The following is a 25,996-nucleotide window of genomic DNA, read 5'->3' as shown; positions in this document are numbered from 1 at the left end:
CCCTCACATATATGTAAATATTTTATTCTATCTTTTCATGTGACAACACTGAAGAAATGACACTTTGCTACAATGTAAAGTAGTGAGTGTACAGCTTGTATAACAGTGTAAATTTACTGTCCCCTCAAAATAACTCAACACACAGCCATTAATGTCTAAACCGCTGGCAACAAAAGTGAGTACACCCCTAAGTGACAATCTCCAAATTGGGCCCAAAGTGTCAATATTTTGTGTGGCCGCCATTATTTTCCAGCACTGCCTTAACCCTCTTGGGCATGGAGTTCACCAGAGCTTCACAGGTTGTCACTGGAGTCCTCTTCCCCTCCTCCATGATGACATCACAGAGCTGGTGGATGTTAGAGACCTTGCGCTCCTCCACCTTCTGTTTGAGGATCCCCACAGATGCTCAATAGGGTTTAGGTCTGGAGACATGCTTGGCCAGTCCATCACCTTTACCCTCAGCTTCTTTAGCAAGGCAGTGGTCATCTTGGAGGTGTTTGGGGTCGTTATGTTGGAATACTGCCCTGCCCCCCAGTCTCTGAAGGGAGGGGATCATGCTCTGCTTCAGTATGTCACAGTACATGCTGGCATTCATGGTTCCCTCAATGATCTGTAGCTCCCCAGTGCCGGCAGCACTCATGCAGCCCCAGACCATGACACTCCCACCACCATGCTTGACTGTAGGAAGACACACTTGTCTTTGTACTCCTCACCTGGTTGCCCCCACACACGCCTGACACCATCTGACACCAAATAAGTTTATCTTGGTCTCATCAGACCACAGGAGATGGTTCCAGTAATCCATGTCCTTAGTCTGCTTGTCTTCAGCAAACTGTTTGCGGGCTTTCTTGTCCATCATCTTTAGAAGAGGATTCCTTCTGGGATGACAGCCATGCAGACCAATTTGATGCAGTGTGGGGCGTATGGTCTGAGCACTGACAGGCTGACCCCTCCCCCACCCCTTCAACCTCTGCAGCAATGCTGGCAGCACTCATAGGTCTATTTCCCAAAGACAACCTCTGGATATGACGCTGAGCACGGCACTCAACCTCTTTGGTGGACCATAGCGAGGCCTGTTCTGAGTGGAACCTGACCTGGTAAATCACTGTATGGTCTTGGCCACTGTGCTGCAGCTCAGTTTCAGGGTCTTGGCAATCTTCTTATAGCCTAGGCCATATTTATTTAGAGCCACAATTATTTTTATCAGATCCTCAGGGAGTTCTTTGCCATGAGGTGCCATGTTGAACTTCCAGTGACCAGTATGAGAGAGTGAGAGCGATAACACCAAATTTAACACACCTGCTCCCCATTCACACCTGAGACCTTGTAACACTAACGAGTCACATGACACCGGGGAGGGAAAATGGCTAATTTGGACATTGTCACTTAGGGGTGTACTGACTTTTGTTGCCAGCGGTTTAGACATTAATGGCTGTGTGTTGAGTTATTTTGAGGGGACAGTAAATTTACACTGTTATACAAGCTGTACACTCACTACTTTACATTGTAGCAAAGTCTCATTTCTTCAGTGTTGTCACATGAAAAGATAGATGGGAGGGGTGTACTTAAGTTTGTGAGATACTGTGTGTGTGTGTGTGTGTGTTTATATATATATATATATATATATATATATATATATATATATATATATATATATATATATATATATATATATATATATATATATATTTATTTTTTTTTTTATTTTTTTATTTGTTTTGTATATTTTTCACATTAAAAGAATGTGTAAAATTGAAAAAGAAAACCCTTTTATTTTTTTTCAAACATGTATGGTTTCTAAAGGCTGGGCTCACAGCTCTGCGTTTGTGCGGGACTGCGGGTACCACAGCTTTATTCATTGAATGGGCCACTGTACCTGAGGGAAATGCAGGAAAAAGCTCCCTGCACCACAACTGCAGAGAACACGCATTGTACTTTTCCACCATTCGATATCCCGCAAAAGCACTGCGTGTTTGGATGCGTAGGGGCGCCATTATGAATGAATTTCAGCCTCATGGCCAGTAAATGAGCAGCGCTTATTGGCTACGGGTGGTTGCGGGTGAGGGAACAGGTCCAGTTCCCGAAACCACCTGCACAAGTGCGAAGCAAGCGTTAGGTGATGTCCTATGCAGGTTAAAGGTCACATAACACTGTGTTAATAATTCCATACAATACCAATACATTGTTACATTGTATTTACTCATTGACACTTGCAGGGTATCCCCAAGTGTAATTTTACACAGGAGCGGCTGCATCCTGACTGCTTGTAATTGCCGGTAATATCTGTGGGGGAGCAGTGGTAGTGGGGAGCGGTGGCAGGGGGGAGCCGAGGCAAGGGGGGAGGGGCAGGGGGGATTGGTGGCAAGGGGGAGCCGTGGCAGGCGGGGAGCAAGGGCAAGGAGGAGCGGTGGTAAGGGGGAGCGGTGACAAGGGGAAGTGTTGGCAAGGGGGAGCGGTTACAAGGGGGACTGTTAGAAATGGGGAGCAAGGGCAGGGGGGAGCAAGGACAAGGAGGAGCGGTGACGAGGGGAAGTGTTGGCAAGGGGGAGCAGTGACTAGGGGGGGTGTTGACGAGAGGGAGCCGTGGCAAAGGGAAGCGGTGGCGGGGGGGATCAAGGGCAAGGAGGAACAGTGGCGGGGGGGGGAGCAAGGGCAAGAAGGAACAGTGGCGGGGGGGGAGCAAGGGCAAGTAGGAGCAGTGGCGGGGGAGGGGGGAGCAAGGGCAAGGAGGAGCGGTGGCAGGGGGGAACAAGGGCAAGGAGGGGCAGTGGTGGCGGGGGGGGGGTCAATCTGTGACAAGGGGGAGCAAGGGCAGGGGGAGCAGTGACTAGGGGGAGTGTTGACAAGGTGGAGCCGTGGCAAAGGGGAGCGGTGGCAGAGGGAGGAGCAAGGGCAAGGAGGAGCAGTGGTGGGGGGGGGGGGGTGGAGCTGTGACCAGGGGGTGCGGAGCTGAACATAGGAGATGCCTCTCAAAAAAATCCTATATTTCTTATTTTTTTTGGATGGCATGCAGAAGGGTTGGAGGGCCCCCTGGCAAATTTCCATTGTTTCCTGTCTCCCTATTAGAGAGGTTCACCCTCTCTATTTGTACTGGTGAGCGTTGGTGCTGGAACTGTAATGGAAACCCCCAAAATTTTATGTTTTTTACCAGAGCAGGTAAAAAACACTTTGTGTAGAGTTCTCATCTCACTTCCTGTTGTGTCTTCAGGACAGGAAGTGAAGGATAAATCTCACCAACGAGACGCAATGAAACAATACCTGACTGGTTTTAACTTTCTCTATCCATAACACAAATGAAAAGTTTAGACTGTACATAAACCTTGGAGTAAACCTGTCCTATATATCTACCATGTAACTGGTGAAGTATTCAGAGGTGGCGCTGGGTCCAGGGACTGACGGAATTTATTCACCCCTACAGGAGTCCGACAAACCCGCCGCTCTCTCATTATTCTCCATCTCACTGTTTTCCAGGTACTTCCCCCAGCCTGAGCCCAGTGAACTCACCCAGCCACACTTCAGCCTTTAACCGATCGCCTATAGAGTTCCCCGACACCGCCGATTTCCTCACCAAACCCAGCGTCACCCTACACAAAGCTATGGGGTATCCGCACACTTCTCAGGACAGACAACCTGCAAGCCATATATGTAACAGGTATAAAATTACTATTATTATGCATTTATATATCTCTGACATATACTGCAGTGCTGTACAGAGATCACTGAGCCAATCACATCAGTCTCTGTATCAGAGGAGCTTACACTCTAATGTCCCCTCCCCCACAGTCACATCAGTCTCTGTACCAGAGGAGCTTACACTCTAATGTCCCCTCCCCCACAGTCACATCAGTCTCTGTACCAGAGGAGCTTACACTCTAATGTCCCCTCCCCCACAGTCACATCAGTCTCTGTACCAGAGGAGCTTACACTCTAATGCCCCCCCCCCACAGTCACATCAGTCTCTGTACCAGAGGAGCTTACACTCTAATGTCCCCCCCCCCCCCACAGTCACATCAGTCTCTGTATCAGAGGAGCTTACACTCTAATGTCCCCTTCCCCACAGTCACATCAGTCTCTGTACCAGAGGAGCTTACACTCTAATACCCCATACACCATACCTCATACACCATACCCCATACCCCATACCTCATACACCATACACACCATACACACCATACCCTATACCTCATACCCCATACACCATACCCCATACCCTATACCTCATACCCCATACCCCATACACACCATACACACCATACCCTATACCTCATACCCCATACACCATACCCCATACCCTATACCTCATACCCCATACACACCATACCCCATACACACCATACCCCATACACACCATACCCCATACACACCATACCCCATACACACCATACCCCATACACCATTCCCCATACACACCATACACCATACCTATACCTCATACCCCATACACACCATACCCTATACCTCATACCCCATACACACCATACACCATACCCTATACCTCATACCCCATACACCATACACCATACCCCATACAATCTCCTTTAGCACATCCATTGTACTTATTGGATACAAATTGAATGTTTCGGTGTGTCGCCTTATGACCTAGTTTTGGTAAATCTATAGTCCAATCGGATTGTGTACGGCCAGGTTAACATCGATCATCCTATTTTCTATTCTCCAGTTGTGGACACAAAATTTTTAAGTCTTTTTCAAGTTCCGAACTGACGGCCGACACCACCAGCGCCCAATCCGGTACTGAGAGCCAGGCAAGAAAATCAGGTGAGAATCCCTCCGGGGCCCCCGACATTCTATTTCTATTTTATTAACCACTTTTACCCCCTGGGCCTGTTTTTCACACTCGGTGTTCACAAGCTAAAATCATTTTTTTTTTGCTAGAAAACTACTTAGAACCCCCAAACATTATATATATTTTTTTAGCAGAGACCCTAGAGAATAAAATGGAGATTATTGCACTATTTTTTATCACACCGTATTTGCGCAGCGGTCTTCCAAACGCAATTTTTTTTGGGACAAAATCACTTTTTTTTATTAAAAAATAAGAAAACAGTAAAGTTAGCCCATTTTTTTTCCATAATGTGAAAGATAATGTTACGCCGAGTAAATAGATACCCAACATGTTATGCTTCAAAATTGTGCACGCTCACGGAATGGCGACAAACTTTGGTACTTAAAAATCTCCATAGGCGACACTTTAAAAATTCATTCAGGTTGCCATATTAGAGTTACAGAGGAGGTCTTGGGCTCAAATTATTGCTCTCGCTTGAACGATCACGGCAATACCTCACGTGTGGTTTGAACACCGTTTACATATGTGGGCGGGGTTTTCGTATGTGTTCGCTTCTGCGCGCGAGCTAACGGGGACAGGGCGCTTTAATTTTTTTTTATTACTATTTATTTTATTATTTTTTAAATTAAACACAGGGGCCCAGAGACAGCAGAACACAAGTGAACTGGATAGGAGGAGGGGTGGGGGCAGCATACAGAGGAACCAATCTCCTCCTTGTTCCTCCTGCAGCTACAGGAGGAGAAAGGAGGACAGTGATTTCTCTAAATGCTGCCCCCACCCCCTCCTATCCAGGTGCACAGGGGAGCCGAACAGACCTCTGGAGCCTGGGACCCGGCTGCAACTGCAACCCCTGTAGTTACGCCCCTGAGGCAATCCAAAAGTGACCCCCTGGTAAAGAGTAGGGATGATCGAACGGTTCGGGTCGACCATCGGTTTGACCCGAACATTGGCTGTTCGAGGTGTTTTTGCTGTTTTTGCTGAAAAAGTTCGGAATTCGGCAACCAGAACCGACCAAAATGCAATGGGACAGGAACTGGGCTTTTAATAGCCCGTGATTGGACCAGAACCATCAGTAAAAGCCAATTGAGGGGGCAGGAGAATGCTAGGAATGTGATTGGAGTGACTAGGGGGTCCAGAGGCCAATCATTAGTGAATACGCCCCCCAGTATATAAGATAGCCCCCGCCAAATCTCTACCATTTTAATACAGGGACATGGAAGAGAGTGGAAGCATTTCTGTTACTTCTGCTACAAAGTGTCATTTAGCAATTATTAGTGTGTGGAAAGGGATATTTAGTGTAGTTAGGGTGCTATTTTCCACTATAGTTAGATTTAATAATCTAGTTTCTGTAGGGAAAGTGTTAAGTGTAAGGGGACCGTAGTGTAGTGTAGGGTGAACTGACTCTGACTGCTATGGCAGGGTGACAAAACCCTTCCATGCCAGGGTGACCGCTATAGAGAAAAGATTGTTTCTCTTAGAACACTTACAGAACCGGATAGTGGCTTCTCCCCTGTCACCCTTCTTTTTGTTGCAGGCGTTTATAGGGCTTTTTTGAGGACATGTTTGGAGTCAGGCATGACATCTGAACTTCTGTGTAGGGGTATATATACACACACACATGTATGTATATATACACACACATGTATGTATATATACACATACACATATATAGGTGTGAAAGTAGCAGAACACTATACTTGCGCTAATGAAATAATTAACAGGCATAGGTCTCTGCTCCTATCACACCTATATGTGTGTATGTGTATAAATACATATAAGTGTGTGTGTATATATACCCCTATACAGAATTTCAGATGTTTTGCCTGCCTCCAAAGACCCCCAAAAAAATGCCCAAAAAAAAAACGCCTGCTGCAAAAACACACCTGGGCGTTTTTGTAGCTGGCGTTTTTTTGGGCTTCTTTGGAGGCAGGCATAACATCTGTACTTCTGTGTAGGGGTATATATACACACACACACACACACACACATGTATGTATATATACACATACACATATATAGGTGTGAAAGTAGCAGAAACCTATGCTTGCGCTAATGAAATAATTAACACCCATATGGCTTCTCTGCTATAACACCTATATGTGTGTATGTGTATAAATACATATAAGTTTGTGTGTATATATACCCCTATACAGAAGTTCAGATGTTATGCCTGCCTCCAAAGACCCCCAAAAATGCCCAAAAAAAAAACGCCTGCAACAACACACCTGGGCGGATTTCTTTGGCGCAGGCGTTTTTTTGGGCATTTTTTGGGCGTCTTTGGAGGCAGGCATAACATCTGTACTTCTGTGTATGGGTATATATACACACACACACATGTATGTATATATACACATATATAGGTGTGAAAGTAGCAGAAACCTATGCTTGCGCTAATGAAATAATTACCACCCATATGGTTTCTCTGCTATAACACCTATATGTGTGTATGTGTATAAATACATATAAGTGTGTGTGTATATATACCCCTATACAGAAGTTCAGATGTTATGCCTGCCTCCAAAGACCCCCAAAAAATGCCCAAAAAAAACGCCTGCAACAACACACCTGGGTGGTTTTTTTTGGCGCAGTCGTTTTTTTGGGCATTTTTTGGGTGTCTTTGGAGGCAGGCATAACATCTGAACTTCTGTATAGGGGTATATATACACATACACTTATATGTATTTATACACATACACACATATAGGTGTGATAGGAGCGGAGCCATATGCCTGTTATTTCATTAGCGCAAGCATAGGGTTCTGCTACTTTCACACCTATATATGTGTATGTGTATATATACATACATGTGTGTGTGTATATATACCCCTACACAGAAGTTCTGATGTCATGCCTGACTCCAAACATGTCCTCAAAAAAGCCCAATAAAACGCCTGCAACAAAAAGCCGGGTGTAAAAGTAGCGAAGCTACTAACCTGTTCTATATTCTAATACAAAAAATTTTTATGGTTCTGGACATGCTACAGAGCTGAAACTTCACAGGTACACTTTTTAGACCCCCCCAGACACTAAATCCAAAGAAATATCTTTTTTTTTTTTTTCAATAATTTTTTCAATAATTGGCTCTCTATCAAAAACGACAATTTTTAAGAACTTTTTTTTGTGTGATTATATGACCCAGAACCCTAGGTACTTTTTAGGGGCATTTATTGGGTTTTAGGGATTCAAAATGGTGTTTTTTGATTACCGAAGTTCGGGTCCCATTGATTTCAATGGGGTTCTGAAATCCGGGCCGAACTTTCGGGAAGTTCGGGTGTTCTGGTCGAACCGAACCTTTGAAAAGTTCGATCATCCCTACTAAAGAGTAACAATAGTGCATAAACAACGTCTCTGCTATTATAAGGTGCAAGTGAAGACAATAAGTCCTGAAGTGCAAAAGGAAGTCACAGCTATGTGCAAAACGTGCAAACAAAGTCCAAATCTCTATAAGCGGTGCAATATGTGAATCATTCCATGTGTCCACTCCTTAGATCTTGTGCTGCAATCACCAGGTGAAGTGTCGGCTCACCTCCATGATTACCCCACTAGGGGTCTAAGGGCAATATAAAGAAAGATAACACCTGCCGTCACACTCCTTGGTAATGTTCCAAATTAACTCTAGGCAACTCCACAGTCGGGGCCGGCCCTACCATGGGTCTCGTTGGGTCCATTGGACCCAGGCAGGACTTATAGAGGGGCAGCAAATTGACTCTCAGTACCAAGATTTATTTTTTACAACAGTTTTGTGTGTCATCAGTTTGCGGCGTGTTAGGGGCGGCATTTTCCCATCTCATACTGCCGCCCGTAGTGCAAATCGATGAGTATGAGGAGGCGGAGCATCTTCTCCAGGGAACGTCTCTAACATGATGGAGTCCGACATCAGTGCACTTTCATCTCACACAGGGCAGGCTGGATCTTCTAGGGAGGTGGGCGCGGCAGACACAGGAGTGACAGGAGGACTGAGGACTGACCGGTGTTTCGTGGACCGGTCTGGTGGTGAGGTATGGAAGAAGATAACAGTATATTTAATTATTTCTAAATGTTATATTTATATAAAATATAGGATGTGGGGGCCTTTTGTTGGGCATTATTATTATTTTTTTTGGGGGGGGGGGGGGTGGAGGGGCAGCATTTACCCAGGCAGCACAATGTCTTGGCCCAGTCCTATCCACAGTCCTTGACAATGCTCCAGGAACAGCACATGTAGAGACATAAAGAGACAATCTCCAATGGAATAGAATAATTAATGAATAAGCGCACCTGTTAGTGTGTGAAACGCGTCTACCTGTACACTGTTGTAACACTTGGGATGTTCGTCCAATAAACCGAATCTGGATGCAGCTTGAAGTGCGGCCAATTCTTATTATCCAATGGAATGGCGCAATACCCAAACGTTTAGGAAGCAGTAAGACCGATCCCAGCTTCAAACATTAAACTCACATTTATTGAAATAAAATACAGCTTAAAAATCACAGTTCCAACAGTGATCACGATAAAGGGCGTCAAACTTGCCCACCGCTTGGCACCTCTACGCGTTTCGCCACATCCATCGTGGCCTCCAGTTAAAGCCATGATTGATGTGGCGTAACGCATAGAGATACCAAGCGGTGGGCAGGTTTGACGCTCTTCATCGTGATCACTGTTGGACCTGTGATTTTTAAGCTGTATTTTATTTGAATAAATGTGAGTTTAATGTTTGAAGCTGGGATCTGTCTTATTGCTTCCTAAACGTTTGGGTATTGCGCCATTGGAGATTGTCTTTTTGTCTCTACATGTGCGGTTCTTGGAGCATTGTCAAGGACTGTGGAGTTGCCTAGAGTTAATTCGGAACATTAACAAGGAGTGTGAAGTTGCCCAGAAAGTGGACGGCAGGTGTTATCTTTCTTTATATTGCCCTTAGACAGTGGTGGGATTCAGCCGATTCGCACCGGTTCCATAGAACCGGTTATTAACTTTCTGCAAGTTCGCAGAACTGGCTGTTCCCTCTGCGCGTCTAAGGACGCACAGTACAATTGAATGTCCCGTGCTCGGACCGCGCAGCCGCAGACGTGGCGGCCGGGGAGCAGAGCAGTGCGCACCAACCCGCCCATTCTGTGACAATATCGAATGAAAATTCGCTATTGTCACATGGATCCTCCTCCTGGCCAATCAGGGAGCGGGTCCTCCCACTTCCTGATTGGCCGAAAGGCAAACCTTGTGCCATTGGACGAGGAGGCAGAAGGACTGAGGACTCGGAGACGCGGGGAGCCGGGGACTGAAGAGAAGCTGCGTGACCGTCCGTGAGGTAAGTGCATGGGTCTCGCGGGGGGATCGCTGGCACTCTGCAATCATTGGGGGCAATGCTGTGGGCACTCTGCAATCATTGGGGGCAATGCTGTGGGCACTCTGCAATCATTGGGGGCAATGCTGTGGGCACTCTGCAATTATTGGGGGCAATGCTGTGGGCACTCTGCAATGATTGGGGGCAATGCTGTGTTCACTCTGCAATCATTGGGGGCAATGCTGTGGGCACTCTGCAATGATTGGGGGCAATGCTGTGGGCACTCTGCAATGATTGGGGGCAATGCTGTGGTCACTGTGCATTGAAAGGGGGCACGCTGGTCTCTCTGCATTGAAAGGCGGGCACGCTGGTCACTGTGCATTGAAAGGCGGGCACTCTGGTCACTGTGCATTGAAAGGGGGGCACGCAGCCCTGGTCACTGTGCATTGAAAGGGGGGCACGCAGCGCTGGTCACTGTGCATTGAAAGGGGGGTATGCTGGTCACTGTGCATTGAAAAGGGGGCAGGCTGGTCACTGTGCATTGAAAGGGGGCACGCTGGTCACTGTACATTGAAAGGGGGCACGCTGGTCACTGTGCATTGAAAGGGGGCACGCTGGTCTCTCTGCATTGAAAAGGGGGCAGGCTGGTCACTGTGCATTGAAAGGGGGGCACGCTGGTCACTGTGCATTGAAAGGGGGGCACGCTGGTCACTGTGCATTGAAAGGGGGGCATGCTGGTCACTGTGCATTGAAAGGGGGGCACGCTGGTCACTGTGCATTGATAGGGGGCACGCTGGTCACTGTGCATTGAAAGGGGGCACACTGGTCACTGTGCATTGAAAGGGGGCACACTGGTCACTGTGCATTGAAAGGTGTCACGCTGGTCATTCTGCTGGGAAAGTCGGAACTGGTTACTAAAATTTTTGAATCCCACCACTGCCCTTAGACCCCTAGTGGGGTAATTATGGAGGTGAGCCTACACTTCACCTGGTGATTGCAGCACAAGATCTATGGAGTGGACACATTGAATGATTCACATATTGCCCCGCTTATAGAGATTTGGACTTTGCACGTTTTGCACATAGCTGTGCCTTCATTTTGCACTTCAGGACTTATTGTCTTCACTTGCACCTTATAATAGCAGAGACGTTGTTTATGCACTATTGTTGCACTTTAGGAGATGCTCACTTTTGGATTGCATATATATATATATATTTTATTTTTTTGTTTGGTGTTTGATCCCATTATATGTTATATAACTTATACATTTTGGTCAAGGTTTTTTCCATTTATCAAGTTAATTGGTTTGCTAGCAGCGCTATCAGACAGTTCTACTATTCTATTCTTATTTTATCACAATGTATCCTAAAGAAACGATTTTATTAGAAATGTATCAAAAGCTGAATGGAGGAAATCAAACATGTTACACTTACAAATCATTCTCTCATTTGAATTTTGAGTTTTGCGTTCTGTTTCCTGTGAAGGTGAATCCTCCAGCAATCTGACCGAATCTGTGCACTTAAAAGACAAACTTCAGGAAAGCCGAATCCAGGGAGACCGCAGGACGTTGGCGGAAGACGACGGACAATACTTGGAGAAAACGCCGACAAACCAGCAGCCTGAGGTACCCGGGGACAGACGCCGCCGCCACACTTACAAGTCAAAGCAGAAAAGGGCGCCGCAAGGCTTTAGAATTTCAAAATGTCGCAAAGTTCTTAAAGTAAAACGCCAGCTTCCCATTAAAAAATGAATGTGCGCTGCATTATCATTATTATTATTAATAAGGATTTCTATAGCGCCAGCAATTTACGCAGTGCTTTACAATATTAGAGGGAGACAGTACATATACAATACAATAAAATACAAGAGGATTTAGAGGGCCCTGCTCAGAAGAGCTTACAATCTAATGGCATTCATTATTATTCAATCTGAGTGCATTTGCTATCACTCTGCCTATGACGTGAGCTGGCGCTTTACTGGAAGTATCGGCTCTGCCCTCTACTGCAGCCGCATGCTTCCTCTGTAGCTGTCTCCCTTCTTCATACTGAGGCTCTGGGCTGGCGGGTTGGGAACCTTAGAAGACACCTGTGGCCCGCGGGCCTAAGCTCTGTTTATTCAACTCAACCTTGAGCTGGGGGTTTTACTGCAGTGGTTATATGGATTGAGTCAGCTCTTTGCCTGGCCCTATAGAAAAATAGACATTAATTTCTGTTATTTTGGAATGCCCTATACACTTTACTGGGTCTCTGCGCATTGCACAACAAGACATTCCAAGGTGAAAACAACTTATAAGAATATATTTCTGCAAAGCAGTGTTAATTATGTCGACTAAAACATTTTAGTTGACTAAACTAACACTAATTTAGTTGACTAAAATACAACTAAAACTAAAACAATTTAGAATACTTAACCACTTGCCGACTGCCTAACGACGATTTACGTCGGCAGTCAGCCCCTCACAGGCAAAGTGACGTAGATCTATGTTGCTAGCCTGTGAGGGTCTAGGGAGCGAGCGTGCTCCCGCGTGGTCACGTACCCCCCCGCGCATGTGACCGGCGGACCCGATGTCCGCCGGTCACTCTGCGATCGCCGCTGCAGAGGGAGAAAGGCAGGTGGCTGATGTAAACAAGCCGCCTGTCATTTTCCCCGGTGTAGAAACAATGATCACACGGTTCTTCTATGTAGGACCGTTGATCACTGTTCCTACAGCCCAAGCCACAGCCAATCACAGTTAGAAGCACGCCCCTAGGGACACACACAGCCCCTCCCTCTCAAAAAAAGTTAACCCCTTCACTGCCAGTGTAATTTTACAGTGACAGTGCATATGTATAGCACTGATTACTGCAGTAATGTTACTGGTACCCCCAAAAGTGTCAAAAATGTCAGTCAAGGGTCCGATCTGTCCGCCAAAATGTCGCAGTACAGCAAAAAAATTCGCAGATCGCCGCCATTACGCGCTAGAAAAAAAACAACAAAAATGACAAAAATCTTTCCCTTTGTTAGTAAACGCGATATCTTTTGCACAAACCAATCAAAATACGCTTTTTGCGATTTTTTTTTTTGTACCAAACATATGTAGCATAAAACAAATTGGCCTAAAATGTTAAAAAATTTTGATTTTTACATTTTTTTGGGGAATTTCATATAAAAAATGTGAAAAATATTGCTATTTTTGCTAAATTTACGCTCTTTTTTTGTTTATAGCGCAAAAAGTAAAAATCGCACAGGTGATCAAATACCACCAAAAGAAATCTCTGTTTGTGGGAAAAAAAGGACGTCAAATTTGTTTAGGTACAGCGTCGCACGACCGCACAATTGTCCGTTAAATTCATGCAGTGCCGAATCGCAAAATACCCCATGGTCAGGAAGGGGGTAAAATCTTCCGGGGCTTAAGTGGTTAAAATACGACTAAAACTAAAATGATATTTAAGTCAAAAGACTATGACTAAAACTAAATCGAAAATTGACATAAAAAATAAACTCTCCTCTGCTGGTCATTTCTAAATCGGCAACACAATTCCATCCAGAGCCGGGAATAATGGCACATTAAAGTTTGAAAATGTATTTCACTACTGCATAGGCATAAGTAAGGGGCATCTACTAAGCTGCTAAAAGAGTAAAAATTAAAAAGGCTTTTCTTATATTTTTTTCTTAATATATAATGCTGGTGATATATTCAGGTAATATGTGCAATGACATTAACCACTTTACCACCGGAGGATTTTGTTGTCTTCCGTCCAGGCCACTTTTTGCGATTCGGCGCTGTGCGACTTTAACTGACAATTGCGCGGTCGTGCGATGCCGTACCCAAACGAAATTTACATCCTTTTTTTCCCACAAACAGAGCTTTCTTTTGGTGGTATTTGATCACCTGTGCGATTTTTACTTTTTGCGCTATAAACAAAAAAAAAGCATTTATTTTGAAAAAATAACAATATTTTTCACATTTTTTTATATGAAATTCCCCCCCAAAAAAAATGTAAAAATCAAATTTTTTTAAAATTTTTGGCCAATTTGTTTTCTGCTACCTATGTTTAGTAAAAAAAATCGCAATAAGTGTATTTTGATTGGTTTGCGCAAAAGTTATTGCGTTTACTAACTAAGGGAAAGATTTCTGTAATTTTTGGTGTTTTTTTTTTAAACGCGTAATGGCGGTGATCTGCGATTTTTTTTTGCGGGACTGCGACATTGCGGTGGACAGATCGGACCCTTGACTGACATTTTTGACACTTTTGGGGGTACCAGTGACATTTCTACAGTAATCAGTGCTATATATATGCACTGTCACTGTAAAAATGACACTGGCAGGGAAGGGGTTAATTTTATTGGAGAGGGAGGGGTTAATGTATGCCTGGTGCTTACTGACGTGTGGGGGGGGGAGGTGACTGTGTGAGACAGGGACAGATCAGATGTCCAGCTATGCTGAACACTCCGATCTGTCAGTCCCTGTCACTATGGAGATCTCCACTATCTCACTATCTCCAGACTCGATCCCCGACGATCGGGGCAGAGCAGCGGCAATCGCCGCTGCTCCTCCGCTAGCCCGACTCCCACTGTGAATGAACACAGCGGGAGCGAGCCTCCGGCGGCGCGCGAGCGCCGCCCACAAGGGGCGGAGTCCAGCGACGTAGGTCTACGTCGCTGGACGGGTTCGCGGCACTTTGCCGCAGTAGCCTCCATGTGAGCGGAGGTAAAGTGGTTAAAGTCAATAGAGTTTACAGTTTTTGGGTTTTTTTGTTTTTGAAGTTGTATTTCTTTGTCAAAAAGCAATATTTTTGTTTGTTTATGAAACTTGGTTTTATTTATAAATATGTTATATATCACAATGGCTTAGGCTGCATTCACACTTGAGCGTAGCGTTTTACCGCGTTTTTTTACCGCAATTTTCAGGCGTTTTTGGAAGCAGGCATTGACATCTATCAAAAACGCTGGCAATCAGCCCAAAAAGAAGCTCATGTACTTTTTTCAGCTACAGGCGTTTTGTAAAACACTCAGATGTGAACAGGGGCCATTTAAATGAATGGGGTTTTACTTGTTGGGCGTTTTGGACCTGAAATACACTCAAAAACGCCCAGGTGTGAATGGAGCCTAAGAGTCGGTTCACACTAGCGCGACTTGTCAGATGACTTGCGGTCCATTGACCGCTACAGGACCCGTTCTAATAGGAGCGACACAAGTCGCTCTGACTTAGAAAAAGGCTTCTGTACTACTTTGGGGCGACCTCGGAGCGACTTGCATTGACTTCCATTATGTGAAGTCCCTGCAAGTCGCTCCGAAGTCGTGGTGCATAGTAATGCACAAGTCGCCCCCGAAGTAGTAAGGAGTCGTGTCACCTCAGTGTGAACCGACTCTAAATCTGTGTCTGTAGTGCATGTTCAAACCTTATAATATTGGATTTTTACTCCAGGAGTATATAATTAGTTTTGAAATTCAAGAGAAATGTTTAAATAATGCTTTACAATTTACCTAAACCCATTCGATTTGTAGTTGACTAAAATGTACTAGAGATTTTAGGCGACTAAAATATGACCAAAAAAAATATGACTAAAACTAAAACAATTCCGATGACTAAAGTATGACTAAAACTAAAATTGCATTTTAGTCAAAAGACTAGGACTAAAACGAAATCGAAATTTGCTGCCAAAATTAACACTGCCGCAAAGTCATTGTAGCAAGGGAACATGTTATCATAGAAAGGACCTAATATTGTCCTGTAAAATAATATTAAAGCGGAGTTCCACCCAAAAGTGGAACTTCCGCTTTAGGGAGTCCTGACCCCCCGACATGCCACATTTGGCATGTCACTTTTTGGGGGGGGGGGGGCGGGTACCTAGTTTTGACAGGTACCCGCTCCCACTTCCGCTCGGAGCGCCGCGGCGCCCTGAGCGGAAGTTCTCCTCTCCCCCACCCTCCCTGCAATCTTCTGGGACACGTCAGAGGTCCCAGAAGATTGCCGGCCAATCACGGCGCGCAGCGCAACTCACGCATGCGCAGTGGGTACCCGGCTGTGAAGCCGCAAACTGTAACAGCCGGGTGCCCACAGCAGTGATGCCGGCGCCGAGGGAGAGGATCGAGGCTTCCGGCGGCCGCATCGCTGGACCGTTGGACAGGTGAGTGAATGGCTGGAACTCCGCTTTAATGTAACAATTATTTCCCTAGAATGTTGTAACTCGCAGGTCACAGCAGATTTCCATTTTTCATTAGATCGAGGAGGAAACATCTCTGGATCTGCTCATTGAGGATCAGGACACCATATTGGAGAAGTTGGACAATTGGAATTTTCCAATCTTCAATCTGATGGAGAAGACGGGAGGGAAGTGCGGGAGGATCCTGAGTCAGGTGAGTGCCGCTATTGGGGTATCCAGGTATTGGCCATTGTGGGTGATGTTCACCAAGTTAGGGGCCTTCTGTAGAGTTTGCGATAATTCCTTCAATGGCGGAGCAGTTGAGGCCGAACCATTTTTGCAGCAGTTCAATTATAAATATTTTTCATAGTATTTATTGGTAGCACTGATAAGTGTAAGTGATTCGTCCAACCAAAACTGATATTTCCTTGCTTTGTCTTTTGAAGACCCCCAGCCTGGAGGTCTCTTCTTTAGGAAATATCTAATTTTGCTGTTCTCCTAATTTTAGCAATTTTCAGATCAACACAGGAATCTCACTTCTAGTGTCACCTAACGTAAAAGCCAATACCTTTTATTGACTGCGACAGAAGGGTGGGGCTAGGATTTTGGGGAAGGGAGTTCCCATCACCACTGGGGTTCCCTGATAGATATAAGAAGACGGGGGCAGGGGATTTACTCCCTGGTGCCCACCAAAAAAGTCCTTCTATAGATGGAGTGAGCCAGTAATGCATGGATGTCAAACTGGGATTATTATGGGCTGCTTGGGCCTTCCAGGTAGCATTTGACTGGTTTAGGAAGACGGACTAAGTGAAGGTATTCCTCTCTTTTATTATGCGTGTTTAGATTGATGCATTTTGCTTTTGCATTTTTAAACCGTTTTTGATGCATTTTGCTTTTTTTTTTTTTGTGGCTAATAGGAAAGTATGACAGTTCTGTTCATAGAGTGCAACTTTGATGCAACATCACACTCTCTGGCACTCAAGTCGCATCAAAGTAGTGCAGGAACCTTTATGTTTCCAGAGTGGCATGTGAGGGTTAAGGGCTAGAGTGAGAGTTAGCAGTCATTGTTGGGGTTGGCGGTAATCGTTAGGGTTGGTGTTCTAACCCTATTGATTGCCCCCTAACCTTACCACTAACATGCGAATTTGGACACATGAAGGTTCCTGCACTACTTTGATGTGACTTGAGTGCCAGAGAGTGTAAAGTCGCATCAAAATCACAATCCATACTTTCCTATCAGCTCTGGAGGGGAAAGCAGAGATCCGGTGACGGTCAGTGCACAGAGCTGGCCTTTGATCGCTCAGTTCATGATGTAGATCCAGCAGGGGATCGGATCGATGCTGCAGCCATCTAGGGGAGTATGCATGTTTATTTTTGTTACCCGCGCTTCTCTTTTAATTTTGCAGTTAAAATAAATGCTCTTGCGTGTTCTGTTTTTTTTTTTTTTTTGCATTTTTTTAGTTTTGATTGAAATGTGGAAGGGTTAGAAGCTCTGTCATTTTGTTGTCACTGTCCCCACTGGGGAGATTCCGCTCACTTCCTGTCAGAGTGACACCCAAAGTATTACTGTGAGCTGAGCTTACAGTTTTCCCTCTCTGGGCAGATTTCTCAGCATATCCCTTCTGGGAATCTTCTTGGGCTGCCTCTCTTAACCTTTTTACTCCTGGAGAACCCTTGAAATAATTTTCAGGTCTCTGCTAAGATTAGTCCCTCAGGGGTTATAAGGAAGATGCCCTTTATGTGATCGGTGACCCCCTTACAGTGGCAGTTAGACTCTCACCCTTACCGTCAGCCGAAAGGTTAATTGGGGTCACGCTAAAGGCTCTGCCAAATTGCGATGGACCTGAAGCTATGATGGCACCATCAGATAGAAGGTCAACTGCCCCCAGCTCAGAGAACCCCCAGCAACCTCTGGAGGAACCCTGGTTGAGGACGACTGTTCTTAGCAGTCAGATAAAGTGTCACCAGGCCATAGTGGACTCTCTAAGGTATGTATAGAGAAAGCAATTATTGTCCTGGAATATGCCATGTATCCATCAAGAAATCAGTGCCGGCACAAGGAGTTCCTCTAGGAGGAGAACAAATAAAATGTATGCAATATCACAACAGATCATCCTCTGAAACGCGTAGCCACACCCACTCTCTCATACTGATCACTGGAAGTTCAACATGGCACCTCATGGCAAAGAACTCTCTGAGGATCTGAAAAAAAGAATTGTTGCTCTACATAAAGATGGCCTAGGCTATAAGAAGATTGAGAAGACCCTGAAACTGAGCTGCAGCACGGTGGCCAAGACCATACAGAGGTATAACAGGACAGGTTCCACTCAGAACAGGACTCGCCATGGTCCACCAAAGAAGTTGAGTGCAGTGCTCAGCGTCCTATCCAGAGGTTGTCTTTGGGAAATAGACGTATGAGTGCTGCCAGCATTGCTGCAGAGGTTGAAGGGGGGGGAGGGGTCAGCCTGTCAGTGCTCAGACCATACGCCGCACACTGCATCAAATTGGTCTGCATGGCTGTCGCCTCAGAAGGAAGCCTCTTCTAAAGATGATGGACAAGAAAGCCCACAAACAGTTTTCTGAAGACAAGCAGACTAAGGACATGGATTACTGGAACCATCTCCTGTGGTCTGATGAGACCAAGATAAACTTATTTGGTGTCAGATGGTGTCAGGTGTGTGTGGTGACAACCAGGTGAGGAGTACAAAGACAAGTGTGTCTTCCCTACAGTCAAGCATGGTGGTGGGAGTGTCATGGTCTGGGGCTGCATGAGTGCTGCCGGCACTGGGGAGTTACAGATCATTGAGGGAACCATGAATGCCAACATGTACTGTGACATACTGAAGCAGAGCATGATCCCCTCCCTTCAGAGACTGGGCCGCAGGGCAGTATTCCAACATAACCCCAAACACCTCCAAGATGACCACTGCCTTGCTATAGAAGCTGAGGGTAAAGGTGATGGACTGGCCAAGCATGTCTCCAGACCTAAACCCTATTGAGCATCTGTGGGGATCCTCAAACAGAAGGTGGAGGAGCGCAAGGTCTCTAACATCCACCAGCTCTGTGATGTCATCATGGAGGAGGGGAAGAGGACTCCAGTGGCAACCTGTGAAGCTCTGGTGAACTCCATGCCTAAGAGGGATAAGGCAGTGCTGGAAAATAATGGTGGCCACACAAAATATTGACACTTTGGGCCCAATTTGGAGATTGTCACTTAGGGGTGTACTGACTTTTGTTGCCAGCGGTTTAGACATTAATGGCTGTGTGTTGAGTTATTTTGAGGGGACAGTAAATTTACACTGTTATACAAGCTGTACACTCATTACTTTACATTGTAGCAAAGTGTCATTTCTTCAGTGTTGTCACATGAAAAGATAGAATAATGTGAGGGGTGTACTTACTTTTGTGAAATAATGTGTATATATATATATATATATATATATATATATATATATATATATTTACTATCTTAGGCCAGTTTTCCTTTGATTATAAAAAAAAATCAGGAGTTTTCCATTACCATTTATCGCCAAATAAAAGACCAGTTTGTCCTGCAAAATAAATGCGGTATAATCCACCTGGATGTACAAAATAGTTGCAATGATTTGAACGGTTTTACTAACATGTCAAAGTTGCAAAAATGTGAGTAGACATTAACATTTGTTTTACCCTGAGGTGTGAAGAGGGTAATAAAGAAACAAATTAAGACGAGCAAAATGGTGGAGCTTTTAAGAGGGAGGGATGGGGGCAGTGGAGGAGGGGTTGCATGTAGAGGTCAAAGTTGAAGAGGGGTGAAAGGGAGATGTGGATGGGGGATGCAGGGGTGGGCAGCTGTGCAAGATGGCTGAACTCTTCACTCTGTATGCAGCGAACCCCCGAATTCTACATTATGTACATAGTGCCCCCCCTGAACTCTGCACTCTGTATGCACCGCACCCCCGAACTCTACATTATGTACATAGTGCCCCCCCTGAACTCTGCACTCTGTATGCAGCGTACCCCCAAACTCTACATTATGTACATAGTGCCCCCCCGAACTCTGCACTCTGTATGCAGCGCACCCCCAAACTCTACATTATGTACATAGTGCCCCCCCTGAACTCTGCACTCTGTATGCAGCGCACCCCCAAACTCTACATTATGTACATAGTGCCCCCCCTGAACTCTGCACTCTGTATGCAGCGCACCCCCAAACTCTACATTATGTACATAGTGCCCTCCCTGAACTCTGCACTCTGTATGCACCGCACCCCCGAACTCTACATTATGTACATAGTGCCCCCCCGAACTCTTCACTCTGTATGCAGCGAACCCCCAAACTCTACATTATGTACATAGTGCCCCCCCGAACTCTGCATTTTGTATGCAGCGCACCCCCAAATTCTACATTATGTACATAGTGCCCCCCTGAACTCTTCACTCTGTATGCAGCACACCCCCCGAACTCTACATTATGTACATAGTGCCCCCCCGAACTCTGCATTCTGTATGCAGCGCACCCCCAAATTCTACATTATGTACATAGTCCCCCCCCCCCCGAACTCTGCATTCTGTATGCAGCGCACCCCCAAATTCTACATTATGTACATAGTGCCCCCCCGAACTCTGCATTCTGTATGCAGCGCACCCCCAAATTCTACATTATGTACATAGTTCCCCCCCCTGAACTCTTCACTCTGTATGCAGCGCACCCCCAAATTCTACATTATGTACATAGTGCCCCCCCTGAACTCTGCACTCTGTATGCAGCGCACCCCCAAACTCTACATTATGTACATAGTGCCCCCCCTGAACTCTGCACTCTGTATGCAGCACACCCCCCGAACTCTACATTATGTACATAGTGCCCCCCCTGAACTCTTCACTCTGTATGCAGCGAACCCCCGAACTCTACATTATGTACATAGTGCCCCCCAACTCTGCACTGGGTAAATAATGCACTACTGGTATTAAGAACTCCTTTTAAGGTCCTCCCACTGTAAAATGTAACCACACCCACTATTTTATGCGGTTTGGAGGGTGTGTGTGTGGAGGAAAGGGGGTTTTGGGGGGTCACGGTTGATTTCTTGCACTTATTTTCTGAGAGAAAAAAAAGCCCTGAATAGAAGTATCTAATTCTATCTCCTGCAGCCTATGGAATGGAACGAATGAACAGCTCGTTAATTCATTGATCAGCTTGGTAACCTCCTAATCAGCTCCTGTATTTAGTAATCTGCGTATTTATATACTGTACAGTAGATCCCATTTATTAATAAACTGCTCATTCCTTTACTGAAAAGCTAATTTGTTTATTAATCGGCTCATATATTTAGTAGACGGCTTATTTATTAACTAAAGAGCTCATTTATTTATTATTAAAGGTCCAAACATCTCCCCTCCATATAATAAAAGAGTTCCCTCATTTTCTATGGAGCTCATCAACTTCACAAACGGCTCATTCCCTTCCTTAACAGCTCATTCCCTTCCTTAACAGCTCATTCCCTTCCTTGACAGCTCATTCCCTTCCTTATCAGCTCATTCCCTTCCTTAACAGCTCATTCCCTTCCTTAACAGCTCATTCCCTTCCTTAACAGCTCATTCCCTTCCTTAACAGCTCATTCCCTTCCTTAACAGCTCATTCCCTTCCTTGACAGCTCATTCCCTTCCTTGGCAGCTTATTCCCTTCCTTGACAGCTCATTCCCTTCCTTGGCAGCTCATTCCCTTCCTTGGCAGCTCATTCCCTTCCTTGGCAGCTCATTCCCTTCCTTAACAGCTCATTCCCTTCCTTAACAGCTCATTCCCTTCCTTAACAGCTCATTCCCTTCCTTGACAGCTCATTCCCTTCCTTGACAGCTCATTCCCTTCCTTGACAGCTCATTCCCTTCCTTGACAGCTCATTCCCTTCCTTGACAGCTCATTCCCTTCCTTAACAGCTCATTCCCTTCCTTGACAGCTCATTCCCTTCCTTGACAGCTCATTCCCTTCCTTGACAGCTCATTCCCTTCCTTGACAGCTCATTCCCTTCCTTGACAGCTCATTCCCTTCCTTGACAGCTCATTCCCTTCCTTGACAGCTCATTCCTTTCCTTAGCAGCTCATTCCTTTCCTTAGCAGCTCATTCCTTTCCTTAGCAGCTCATTCCCTTCCTTAGCAGCTCATTCCCTTCCTTAGCAGCTCATTCCCTTCCTTAGCAGCTCATTCCCTTCCTTAGCAGCTCATTCCCTTCCTTAGCAGCTCATTCCCTTCCTTAACAGCTCATTCCCTTCCTTAACAGCTCATTCCCTTCCTTAACAGCTCATTCCCTTCCTTAACAGCTCATTCATTTAGTAAACCTCTCATTCATTGAATAAAGAGCGCATTCATGTGATACATTAGGATGAGAAATGATCTTCTGCTCGCAGGTTCCCCCGCTCTACTACTCTTGTAGAACTTTCCAACTTTTGCGTCAGAGTTTTCCTCCAGGCAGTCATCCCGAAATCCATCAATTCTGCAGATTTATCGTCTTTTTTTTTTTTTTTTTGTCGGTTTTTTTGCATCGGACCCTGGAGGCTCATTGGAGGATTATAAATATGAGTTGCAGAAAGTCCAACGTTTATTGATTTCTTTGTGGCGCTAGAATCATTATCGGCCTGACAGCTTTTTATCATGAGTAACATTTTTGGCACGGCCGCCTCCCAATAAAACGTTTTCATCCGAAATTGTCTAATGCATCTGAAGTAGATTGTTGGGGGTTGCGTGCCAAATCGTCGCGTTGAGATCATCCACCTCCGAAATGATGAAATGAGTTAGCCGGGGTCTTTCGAGGATAGCGGACGGAGTAATTAGACAGATTGCCCCTCACACACACACTCGCGCGTGCGCACGCACCCAACCGCCGGCATTAATTAATGAAGGCTTAATTTAGATCAAACTCTTTGTAACGCCGCCACCGCGACAAATCACTTTTTTAAAATAAAATAGCGGTCAGTGGGGAGGACAATAAAAAAAAACTTTATGGGTGTTGGTGCTCCATATGATGGGTTTGGGGTTCCGATTTTCCTTTTTTTTTTTTTTTTCAGGATATCCTACACGGCTCTGTTGCGGGATATTGGCGTTTTTTTCATGAAGGGAGCGGCTTCTACCAAACTATTCATTTTAGGAAGCGACTTTTTGAATGTTTTTTATTTTAATCGGAAACAGAAACCTTGTATAAAGGAGCTTTAACCACATAGCGCCCGCCCACCCACATTGTGCCCGCCCACCCACATTGTGCTTGTCCACATAGCGCCTGCCCACCCACATTGTGCTTGTCCACATTGTGCCCACCCACATTGTGCCCACCCACATTGTGCCCACCCACATTGTGCCCGCCCACCCACATTGTGCTTGTCCACAACGCCTGCCCACCCACATTGTGCCCACCCACCCACATTGTGCTTGTTCACATAGCGCCCGCCCACCCACATTGTGCCTGTCCACATTGTGCCCGACCACATAGCGCCCGTCCACCCACATTGTGCCTGTCCACATTGTGCCCGCCCACATAAGGCCCACCCACATTGTGCCCGCCCACATAACGCCCACCCACATTGTGCCCGACCACATAGCGCCCACCCACATTGTGCCTGTCCACATTGTGCCCGCCCACAACGCCCACCCACATTGTGCCTGTCCACATTGTGCCCACCCACATTGTGCCTGTCCACATTGTGCCCGACCACATAGCGCCCGTCCACCCACATTGTGCCTGTCCACATTGTGCCCACCCACATTGTGCCTGTCCACATTGTGCCCGCCCACATAACGCCCACCCACATTGTGCCCACCCACATAGCGCCCACCCACATTGTGCCTGTCCACATTGTGCCCGCCCACAACCCCCGTCCACTCACATTGTGCCTGTCCACATAGCGCCTGCCCACATAGCGCTCACCCACCCACATTGTGCCTGTCCACATTGTGCCTGCCCACATAGAAACCGCTCACCCACATTGTACCCGCCCACATAGCAACCGCCTGCCCACATTGTGCCCCTCCCGCCCACATAGCGCCCACCACATTGTAACAAGGACGAGCGGCCATCGTACACAAAGCAACGTACTGGTACGTCACTGGCAACTTCCACGTTTAAGGTGTGCGCATGCGTCCAATCACAGCAGGAATCTGTCAGCAGGTCCCAGCCAATGATTCACGGCCGTGACCTACTGATTGGCTGTGTCCAATCACAGCCCAGAGCTCTGTGTTGACAATTAACACAGAGCTCTTTACAGAGGTAAAAATCTCTGTGTTTCGGATCCCTGAAAAAAATGCACTGTTACTGTATAAATGACACTGGCAGGGAAAGGGGGAATCAGGGGGTTAAGTGTGCTTCTGGGGGGTTCTTTCTAACTGTGGGGGGGGGGGGGGATGGGATGGGAAGAGAGAGATCAGTGTGACTCAGCTTAGCTGAAACACAAGATCTCTCTCTTCCTTTGTGACAGAACAGCGGTCTGCCTTGTTTACATAGGCAGACCACCATTCTGTCATTCCGCCAAACAATTGGTGGGTCCCATTGTGGCCACTGAACCCGCTGATTGGCTCCCGCTGTGTCCAATCACAACGGGAGTGGCACGCGCACCCCTGACATCTTCTGCACAAAATCAAGTGGTTAATATGTTAATTTCCCATGATTTCCAGCTCCATATAGTCGCCTGAAATGCCTGTCAGGAAAATACTGCATGATGGCCACTAGATGGAGCTGAAAATCTTGGGAAATGAACATGTTAGGCAAATTACTGGGATTATTTGTGACGGCTATTAGAAATATTTTATAGACTCCTATGTAGATGCAAATATATATATATATACACACACTATATTGCCAAAAGTATTGGGACGCCGGCTTTTACACACACATGAACTTTAATGGCCTCCCAGTCTTAGTCCGTAGGGTTCAATATTGAGTTGGCTCCGCCCTTTGCAGCTATAACAGCTTCAACTCTTCTGGGAAGGCGTCCACAAGGTTTAGGAGTGTCTATGGGAATGTTTCACCATTCTTCCAGAAGCACATTCCACACCATAACCCCCCCCCACCAAATGATTTGGACCAGTGCACAAAGCAAGGTCCATAATAACATGGATGAGTGAGTTTGGGGTGGAGTAACATGACTGGCCTGCACAGAGTCCTGACCTCAACCCGATAGAACACCTTTGGGATGAATTAGAGCGGAGACTGTGAGCCAGGCCTTCTCATCCAACATCAGTGCCTGACCTCACAAATGCCCTTCTGGAAGAATGGTGAAACATTCCCATAGACACTCCTAAACCTTGTGGACGGCCTTCCCAGAAGAGTTGAAGCTGTTATGGCTGCAAAGGGCGGAGCCAACTCAATATTGAACCCTACGGACTAAGACTGGGATGCCATTAAAGTTGATGTGTGTGTAAAGGCCGGCGTCCCAATACTTTTGGTCATATACCAAGTCATGCTAAGTTTGCAAAACTAGGTTACACACATTTTTACCAATTCATTTTTTAATAGCAATAAAGTCTTTTCATGCAAAGCGATTTGTAAATTCTCCTGAGAAGCCCTGGAAGTCCTCATTTATGTGTAACACAATGTAGCAAAATGGTTAAATCGTAAAAATGTTTTTATTGGGTATTTAGAGTCAGTTTATACTTTATGACTGCTGAGCTTTATATAACCACTAAACTCCGCCCTCTGAAGAGCGATGTGCGGTGAACGCTGAATATTTCATGTTGGGTTGTACGGCTTCTCCTGGATTTATAGTTCTTCTCATCTAATGAACATTTATAAAGCTAAACTCCCAGCAAACCGCTAAATATAATATAAAACACACGCTGTATAAAGGATTT

At 45.8% G+C, this 25,996-nt stretch overlaps 1 protein-coding gene across 1 annotated transcript in view; it reads left to right on the top strand.

Annotated features, from left to right (window-relative positions):
* The window catches only part of PDE3B (phosphodiesterase 3B), a 237,825-nt gene that overhangs the window by 159,282 nt on the left and 52,547 nt on the right, over positions 1-25,996 (top strand). Inside the window, exons 6-9 of the mRNA XM_082269782.1 lie at positions 3,472-3,652; positions 4,679-4,776; positions 11,546-11,685; positions 16,266-16,400. Of these exons, the coding sequence (XP_082125908.1) occupies positions 3,472-3,652; positions 4,679-4,776; positions 11,546-11,685; positions 16,266-16,400 (554 nt within the window). The remainder of the gene's footprint in view (positions 1-3,471; positions 3,653-4,678; positions 4,777-11,545; positions 11,686-16,265; positions 16,401-25,996) is intronic.

Source organism: Pelophylax lessonae, assembly GCF_965119305.1.
Source record: "Pelophylax lessonae genome assembly, chromosome: 10".
Classification (NCBI taxonomy): domain Eukaryota; kingdom Metazoa; phylum Chordata; class Amphibia; order Anura; family Ranidae; genus Pelophylax; species Pelophylax lessonae.
The sequence above is the reverse complement of the archived record's forward strand: the minus strand, read 5'-3'. Positions and strand labels throughout refer to the sequence as shown.